We start from the raw sequence: 10,328 nt of genomic DNA on the forward strand, positions 1-10,328 counted from the left end.
TATCCTTGCTTAATCTTTATGTTTTTATATAATAGACAGATGAAAGGTTAAATTATAGGCAAATGAAAGCTCAGTAGGGATGGTTGATTATAAAGGGCCTCTGTACACCTATTAAGATATTACATTAGCAATCAGCGGTTTCCAGCTACACTAGTCATTTAAAACATTAACAACATCTGCACTGTATTTCTGATCCATTTCATGTTACTTGAATGGGCAAAATTTGCTGTTCTTTCAGAAACCTTCTAAGTGACCCCAAACTTTTGAACGGTGGTGTATATTTATATCAGATCATTTTTATAGAATGCATATTACGTGTTTTAACCCAACAATACTTTGAACCCTCTACTACTACTTTATGGATAAAAGATATAGTCTATTCTTGTATGAGACTCATTTATAAAGAAAAAATGCGTTATAACAGCAGATACATACAGTATATCTTGGTAAAGTCAAATGTGTTATTTCATATTTGCTTTTTTTTTCAGTATTGCCTTGGATGAGGAAGATTTCACTATTCACTTAGTTTGCAATAGATTGGAATTGGAAATGTCTTTAAGCTGATTGAGGAACAGATGGGCCTCAGAGCTGAAATAATCCTGGACACATTTCTTACCTACTGCATGTGTGTTTGGAATTTGCAGACTTCTGAGAATATCATTGATACACTGGTGTATATGACGTGACATCTGATATTAGCAGAATGCCATCATGCATAATTGACATATTTTTCTTGACACAAATGAACAATCTGATACATTTATCTAGACATATGGCTGAAGCCTTATCATTCAACATTGCATGTATACATTCTGTACCTTTGTATCTGACACACCCCATTGCCCCGCACAGGTACATTGAGTAGCCCTGAGTGAATTATTGATGGTACATGTGGAATAAACTAAATCAAGTTTGTTGTAAAGACAACTGCACTAAACCATGATATTTACCTGTTTTAAGTGAAAATTGTTATTTTCAAAATAGCATCTAGTTTGCAGAAAACATTACTTTGTCTGCAAATACTGAAAAAATAAAATTATATTAAAGTTTCTAAAAAAAACCCCTAAATATTTAAACTCCACTATCACCATAGTGATAGAAAGTTTTATAAAGTGCAATTAATTCATATTTGTCCAGTTAAATCAATCTCAGATATTTAGTTAAACAACACAACAGAACCATTACCTAACTAGTCTGATTATATTTTATGTCAAAACTAATAATTTGGCATAGCATATCATCAGTATAGCAAATTAAAATCCTTAGAATATATTTTCTAGCAGACGAGTAAATGCTTATAATAATGTAATATGAATAACTAGTAAAGTCATGTTTTGACAACCAGGTAGTGGTAAGAGAAAGATGATTATAATATCAATATGATATATAATATGGTTATATATGATATGACATAAGAAGGATGTTTTTCTAAAATTGGTTTTCTGCGGAAGCACATGAGTTAAATGTCTATATAAATTTAACCCCTTAAAGGACCATGTGAGAGAAAAGTGTGTTTTGTGTGGTTATATTGACACAAAGACCATCATGCTGGGATTTACTATGAGTAAATCTTGTAACTCACAGTAACGTAAAATTCACTAGATCCTTATGTTATGAAATAAGGGAATATCCTTTTTTTGTGTTTCTCTTGCATGCAATCCCATCCAATTGACAAATTAAAGATTTCAGCTATTTCGTGGTAAACACGCTCTGGATAACAGAAATAGGAAAGCACATTTCAGGGTAAATTACGTCATATTTAATCTTCTGTCTAATCTTTGTAAATAATGTTATGGAAACCGTAGATCTTGCATAATCTCATACGCGTACGTTCCTGCTGACCTTATTCTCGGGCTGACCTGTAGATGGCGCCAAGTTACCTTTCCACCTTGCACGCTGCTGTCCATGGTCCTGAATCACATCTGCTGAAAATGCTTTACATTGCTGGGATAAGTAAACAGTGCATACTGGTTTTATGTCATATTAGGAGGCATAGTTTCCTATAGTGAACTGAGAACATTTTAGCAATTGATTAAGTCTTCTAAAATACAAAATAATAATAATAATAATAATAATAATAATAATCAAAAAGGCAGCATGTATGCCCTTAGATAACTCTACATTCCTTTGGACATCACTTAACTATTGCATTGCCTACAATACCATGCCTTTATCTCTCCAGCAACATATTAATATATAAAATGTTGTCTCTCAATAATATTAACAAACTTTTGGGGGTTTTGGATTACATGTGTAATGCAAACAAAGCATATACCAAAACGGTAACGGGGTATAATGTTTGAGTGCATGCCTGCCACATGAAGCTGAGCCGGCTTGATACAATAAATGATCTTATAACTGGAGAGCACGGGAGCGCAAAACCCCAATGCCAATCTGTATAGCTCCGCCTGCTTTACTGATGAAAGGAACTAAAATACAATACCAGCACAGCGAGGGGGAAAGACTCCCACAGTATGCAGTTGTAGTTCGTTTAGTGGTAAGATAGTGATTGGATCCCTTTTTTTCTGTTTCTCATCTGGTTTTTCCGGAGCAGTGTCAGTGCTGGAGGACCTGAGGGCAATGGATATCATCTTGTAGAGCTCAACGTGTTTTCCCGTCCTGCTGAAGGTGATGACCCCATAACCACTGAGAAACCCCTCTGCTGCTGTCCAAGGTGGCATTTCAACTCTTCATCAGTCTCCAATGATTCGCAGGACCAAGAAACGCAGGCTGGAGTGGTATCCATCACCTCTGAAACTATGCCTGCTCTGAAGAAACGCAAAGCTGGAGAGAAGGCGTCCCTTCTAAAGAAGTGACAAAAAGTGCAGGGCCACCTCGATAGATATTAATATATACCCTAATCCCCTCCACCTGGTCCTGTTCTTGGCTCGGGGATGGATGCTTTTAACAACACTACCTCTTCGGACTACTCTTCAGAGAAGGGGAATGTTACAAAGTTCGAGGAGGTAGCCCTCAGCTACCAGATAGTCACTTCTCTGTTTCTGGGCACTCTCATTCTCTGTGCGATTTTTGGCAATGCCTGTGTGGTTGCAGCCATAGCATTGGAAAGGACTCTACAAACCGTGGCCAATTATCTCATAGGATCCCTGGCTGTCACAGACTTGATGGTTTCCGTGTTGGTATTGCCCATGGCAGCACTTTACCAAGTGTTGAACAAGTGGACTCTCGGACAGGTAACATGTGATATTTTTATTTCTCTAGACGTGCTGTGTTGTACTTCGTCTATTCTCCATTTATGCGCTATAGCATTGGACAGATACTGGGCTATTACAGATCCCATAGACTACGTTAACAAGAGGACTCCTAGAAGGGCTGCAGTGCTCATTAGCCTGACATGGATTGTAGGCTTTTCCATATCCATCCCACCTATGTTGGGCTGGAGGACACATGAAGACAGGTCTGACCCAGATGCTTGCAAAATCAGCGAAGACCACGGGTACACCATCTACTCGACGTTTGGGGCTTTCTATATACCGTTGATATTAATGTTGGTATTGTATGGCAGGATATTTAAAGCCGCCAGGTTCAGGATCCGAAAAACTGTGAAAAAGACAGAAAAAAAGAAAGTAGCAGACACTTGTCTTTCGGTCTCCCCAGCAACCATACAACGGAAAAGCAACGGGGAGCCCAGCAAGAACTGGAAACGGAGTGTAGAACCGAAGCCGAACGCTTGCGTTAATGGAGCAGTACGGCATGGTGAGGATGGAGCTGCTCTAGAAATCATAGAGGTTCAGCAGTACACGAACTCCAAAAACCACCTGTCTCTGCCCAACCACTCAAGCGACAATCCAGTTGCCCCATGCCTTGACAAAAAGAACGAGAGGACCACAGACGCTAAAAGGAAGGTGGCTTTGGCTAGGGAAAGGAAAACAGTAAAAACCTTGGGCATCATCATGGGCACTTTCATCCTGTGCTGGCTGCCGTTCTTCATAGTGGCTCTAGTTTTGCCATTTTGTGAAACATGTCATATGCCACCCTTGCTGTTTGATGTCATTAACTGGCTTGGCTACTCAAACTCTCTCCTTAACCCCATCATATATGCTTACTTTAATAAAGATTTCCAAAGTGCTTTTAAGAAAATAATCAAGTGCAAATTCTGTAGACCATGAAGACCCCCTTCAGTCTTTGCCTGTCTCCTCGTTGCAATGCCCATTGACATGATTGTGTCTCTCAAAGCCTCGAGGTTCCACCTGACCCAAGACGAACGATGAGTTAAATTCTGACTTGAGAACTTCTTAGGATTGTGTGCAATTTTAGAAATCTAACTTGTGTTATACGGCTGCCATTTCTAAAACTATTCGTTTTTTTTTTTGTTTTCTCCAAAATACTCTACGATATGAGGTGTGAATTATTGCAGCTCCTGGAGGTCTTCTGAAACTCTTTACAAGGAACAAATTCTGCTAAAACTATTGCTTTGTCAATCAATGCACACCAAGATGACATGGTACAAATGCAACTGGCACATGCTTGATGTTATGTAACAACATATTTTGCCCCAGTTGCTTTTTTAGGGGGAATGATGAGGTTTGTAGATATTTGCTTACGGTGTCTGCAAATTCCATTATGCCCTTTCCCAATATCAATTCATCCTATGCATTAACTGAACTGTCCATGATTATTTAAATGGAGGAAGATTGTCAAAAAAAATAAAAATTAAAGACACACTAGAACAGTGAGTATTGTATGTAGAAATGTAATTATGGCCTGAATGTACAGTATTATATCGCAATATTCGCTGGTGATATGATAACACATACATTGCAAGTTAATTGCAAATAAAATTTTGCCTTGCAGTGTTAACAAGTTATTTGGCTTCTTGCTTAATTCAGCAACATTAAAATCTAAAACAATACGTTTAAGGGACCTGTTTGATGTCATTCATTTGGTTTTTAAATGTGTATTTTATACAGCTTGAGTAATATATGTGGGAGCATTGTGTTGTACAGCCATGTGGAACACAAACAGTTAAATCATATATTGCTGGTGACCCATGCTTTTATGTAAAATACCTATTAGCTGGCACTGCCTTGTGGGTCATATCAAGTGGGTCACAACAAATGCTGTGGACAGATTTGAAATACTGTGCTTCTGTTCCCATGACACAGTATACCCTAACACTAGTGGCAAATCTGCACCTATACATTCATTGTTTGATTCTTTTGTAAAGCAGAATCTATGCTTACATACTGGTGTTTGCAATATTTTGATATAATGGTTCTTTGATCTAGTTATGGGTCTTTTCTTTGGTATCTGTCAAATGCATGTTTTAATATCCATACTTTATTATGGCATACAATCTAGCTTAATGGGATAGCAGAGCTAAAAAGGCATGGGAGAGGGGGTTATATGGAATATGCATGTCATTCCAGTTCTCCAATGAATTTGACACACTTTTAAGCAGTTGGTAGAGACTTTTTTTTCTATTGAACTCTACATGCAGAAGTGCCTTGTCTAAGTAATTTACAAATGAGTATGCATTATTTTCCTACCATAAAATCATATTTTAAGCACCTATATCAAGTTTAAGCATCCTGTTAATAGAATGATATATTTTTAACTAATTCTGCATTTTAGTTATGACTTGCCTGCTATTAAGTAGCACAGGCTTGGTGATCACTCAAAGAAACTTAAAAAACATAAAATAGCACTAAGAGTTGTAACACTTGAAGCAGCAAAAGGGAAATATAATCATTAATGATTAATGCGCTTTATGCATTAAAGTACTTTGGGGTATAGTATGAAATTCAAGCCACTTATTAATATTTGGTTTGGTTCGTTTGTTGAACAGGAATGGCATACAGAGGTACACGGTACATGTCATAATGCATGATTTCAAAGACATGTCTCAGAAATGAGAAAGGAGAATGCAAGTAGCCAGCCAGTAACCTAGTAAGCAGGGGCAAGTGTTAGACTGAGTATCTTCCACTATCTGCTTCAATTCATTCCCATATCCTGTAGCTGACTGATTTCTTTAGTCATCCAAGTGGACAAAATAAATCCCAAGAAGTCTTTTTTTCCGAGGTCTTAGGAAAGGTAAAATGACTTCCCCAGCTGGTCTCAGCTCTCACCAAGGTGAAATCAATAGTTTTCTTGTAAACTGAAAAAAACAACAGATTGCATTACTGTTTTAACCATTGTGTGGCTAGCATGGTAGTTTATTCTATACTCTATATTCTATACTCTTTATTTTATTCTCTTTATGTAGTTTATTCTATACTCTATACTCTATAAAAGCCTAGTAATGTATTATTTAAGTAACATAAAATGCTTACAAAAAAGAAAAGAACCAACCATGCGCTAAAATACCTAAATACCAATATTGTTTAAGATAAATGCATACACCTTCTACACAAACGATAAATATATATATATATATATATATATATATATATATATATATACTTTATTATTATTTGAGACATTCATAGAAGGGTTGAACTTGATGGACTTGATGGTCTTTTTTCAACCTTAGGTACTATGTAACTATGTAACATAGTTGCTGTTCTATTTGAAACACAATATTTGGCTCTATATTCATTTTGATATCTTGTTATAAAAAGGTGTCAAATATGGTCAGTGGCATTTACTGGATTAGGTTTATGACAATATGAGAACTATAAGGGTTAACCTTCATGAATGGGGAAACAGATGTGTGTCCCCTTTCACAGAAATACTTTTTTATGTGTAACAGGTACTTCCACTGGTTTATGGATACATGATTCTTGAGTGCATTTGTATTTACTCATTTTCATATTCCTTGGATATAATTACAATTAAGCTAGAATTATTTGAGAAATATGTTTAGAATATATTTGCATGTGTGTTTTGCTAAAAACTAAGGCCAAGTTATTCCCAAATTCCTATTAATTAACTATTATGTACATTCAATGAAAGGATTTGTTTCCACTTTTATCAAATTCATTTTTTAGATTGCATTGGGGCAATTACTACCAAATTTTTTAATGATATATTCCATACTGGTTTTAGAGGGTCTTAGGGGCCTATTTCTCTAATCCAGCTGTGAATAGGTGTCTTCCAAACTTCAGAAAATTTAACAATTTTTAACACAAGTATACATCATTTAATTCAGCCTCATTAGTAATTTAATGTGATTCCAATGCAAAATGGACCCCTCCAACTTTAACGTTAAGTCATCTGAGATCTCCATGTACTCCAAGGGAACTTTACACTTCTGTCATCTGAACAATCCCAATTATGTCTTTTCAATGCACATTCACTGCTCACAATGCACACAGCGAAGAATGCTTTAGGATACAATACGTGTGGTTGTTTGTTCATAAATGTTAATTAGTTAACAGACCATGGCATTTCTTGTTTTCAGAATACAGTAGGTTAAGGTCTTGATGTGTGATCTAGATATTATTAGAACATTAAAAGGGAGGACTTACTTTCAATAAGTTCATAAGTAAATTGAGCATTGAACTGCTGGCATTCATTAAATCTGTTAAATAATGTAAAGCAGTCTCCGAGACAACCTAAGTGAGGCAACATTTAATAAGTTATAAGTATTATTTCTGGACAGGAGTGGGACTGAAAAGTGAAGTGTAAAAGTATATTCAGCAGTGGGGTACAAAAACAACACCTTGGAGGTATTAAAGTGACACTGCAGCCATCATATGAGCTTTAATGAATATGATAGCTGAGAGGTCCCTTTACATTTTCATGGTGTCCCTCTTGCAAGTTCAGAAATGGATTCTACCCAATCCTTCTTTATACCTTTGTCCCTTTGCCCAACCCCCAGCTATTTGCCATGCAGAAGACGTGTTCATGCAAACACATCTGCTTGCGTGTGATATACTGTACCATCAGTCAACCCATAGCATTGGCTCAGTGAACACTCTGGGAACATGCACAAAAAATGCTCCTTTTATTTCAATGGGATCATTTTCCTGCCACTGATTGTTTTAAAGACCATAACATGGACTTAATTAGTATACAGTACCGTGAAAGGGTTTAGTAAAAGTGCTTCGGTAAAATATCTGCTTTGACAAAAATACGTTGATTCCTTTGGAAAATATTTATGTCCCAGGAACAAAAAGTTAAGATTTCTACTCATATGCTATACATAAAATGGGTTCCCAATATTGTTAATTTTATTCAAATGTGACAGAGCAGCCCACGATTCAGTCATCATAGATATACAGTTCTTTTAACTGGGTCCTTTCAGGAGTTCTTATAACCATACAACAGACATGTTCAATGACTTTTACACTTTCGATGTGCTATTTCATGTAAGAGTAATTCATATTCAGTGTTTTCATTTTACGATGGTTTTTATTTGCACTGGATCTAGACATGTAGACATTTTTTTTTCTATTCATACACTTTACTGTTGTTTGTGGGCATATGTCATAGCTATACAATACTAAACAATCATAACTAAACATTCTATTACTATAGAAAATAGTATAAACTCAAAACTACTATGCCATATGTATGGTTTAGATTTAAGATATATGTTTTAAGTAATTACTACAAAAAATGACATCTCCAAAAGCTATATTAAACTAAATTTGTAGGTTTTAGCATGTTATAGTCAAGGTTTTTTTTTTAAGAAAAATTATTGTAAAAAGGCTATACATTATTTTTTATTTTAAAAAGTGATATTAAGGATCGACATTATCCAGTGATTTCTACCTAAGCCTAGCTATTGGCCCTGTCTGAAAGTATTGATAAAACCCTTGGCATGGCATAGTTAGTATCACTGCATGTGATTATTGACTGTATTGCAGCATGACACATATGAATAATAAATTCCCATGAAAAAGCATGTAAACAACCATTAAAACTAGAAATGTTCTAACATATTTTGTAACTCAAGTATAGATTTAGTTATTTGACCAACAAGGTTGCACAGAAAATAAAGTTGTAAATTTCAGAATAGGAATGTATTCCCTGAATTGAAATATTTTGATTATATCATGCATAGTGTTATTTTTTTATTTTATTACATGAATACCATGACCCTGCTTACTGAACATAATTCTGCCAATCATTTTGCAAATTAAATGTTATCGAGATTTTCAGTAATAATATAGTTTATCATGTTACTAGTTCCATTTATTAAAACAACCTACAGTACTGTGTAAAGGTTTTAGGCAGGTATGAAAAATGATGTACAATAAGAATATTTTTTAATATAGACATGTTAATATTATTGGTTTGTTTTTATATTTAACAAAATGTGAAGTGAGTTAAAGGAAGAAAAATCTAAACCAAATCAATATTTGGTGTGGCCACCGTCTTCCAAACAGGGCTGATTCTTCTAGGTACACTTGCACAAAGTGTCAGCCAAAATAAATGTACCTGTTCCTCCGACAGGTAGTGGCAGCCTAGTATATTTTGTATTATACATTTGCACAAAGTCAGGGATTTTGTATGAAAAAATAGTGTGTATGACAAAACAATTGTGCAAAACAGGTGCTAATGATGATCAATTTAACATGTAGACTGAAACACAATCATTAACTGAAATGGAAACATCTGCGTAGGAGGAATAAAACTGGATGAGCAACAGCCAAACTCACCAACAAGTTGAGGTTGCTTTAATTTCAAAAGTCATGCACCATGGCAAGACTGAGCAAAGCCTATGTAGAAATTTCAAGGCAAACATGGGTTTCCAGATGTTCTGCTCTTTTAAAGAAGCACAAAGAAACAGGCACAAAGAAATGTTGAGGACCATAGAGGTAGAGGTCGGCCAAAAAAACATACACAGTTTGCAGATGAAAGACACATCATGCTTACTTCCCTTCACAATCAGAGGATGGGTACACTCATCTACTGTCTGAATAAATCTGGTCAGAAGGGGTCCTCATTGAAGACTTGCAGCCAAAAAAACCATACCTTTGTCATGGAAACAAGGACAAGTGACTCAACTATTCAGGAAAACACATGAACTGGGGTGCAGAAAAATGGCAGCAGGTGCTCTGAACTGATGAGTCAACGTTTTTGATATTTGGCTGTAGCAGAAGGAAGTTTTTTCGCCAATGGGCTGGAGAGCAGTAGAAGAATTAGTGTCAGCAGTGAAGCATGGTTTGGGTCTGCATTTCTGCAAATGGATTTGGTCAGAATTCATGGTCTCAAAAATGCTGAGTAGTACATGGCAATACTCATCCATCATGCAAAACCATCAGGGAGGAATCTGATGGGGTTGCATGATGGATGAGTATTTGATGGATTCTGCAGCATAACAATGACCCCTATCATTCAGCCAAAGTCAATAAGAATTATCTCCAGCGTAAAGAAGAACAAGCAGTCCTGGAAGAGATGGTTTGGGCCACACAGAG

At 36.0% G+C, this 10,328-nt stretch overlaps 1 protein-coding gene across 1 annotated transcript; it reads left to right on the top strand.

Moving 5' to 3' along the window:
• Window positions 1-2,587: 2,587 nt before the first annotated feature.
• On the top strand, window positions 2,588-4,884 carry HTR1A (5-hydroxytryptamine receptor 1A). Its single transcript, XM_053448021.1, has one exon. It carries the CDS (start codon window positions 2,895-2,897, stop codon window positions 4,128-4,130), a length of 1,236 nt encoding a protein of 411 aa, XP_053303996.1. The 5' UTR covers window positions 2,588-2,894; the 3' UTR covers window positions 4,131-4,884.
• Window positions 4,885-10,328: the final 5,444 nt, after the last annotated feature.

This window comes from Spea bombifrons, chromosome 1, assembly GCF_027358695.1.
Source record: "Spea bombifrons isolate aSpeBom1 chromosome 1, aSpeBom1.2.pri, whole genome shotgun sequence".
Lineage (NCBI taxonomy): Eukaryota > Metazoa > Chordata > Amphibia > Anura > Pelobatidae > Spea > Spea bombifrons.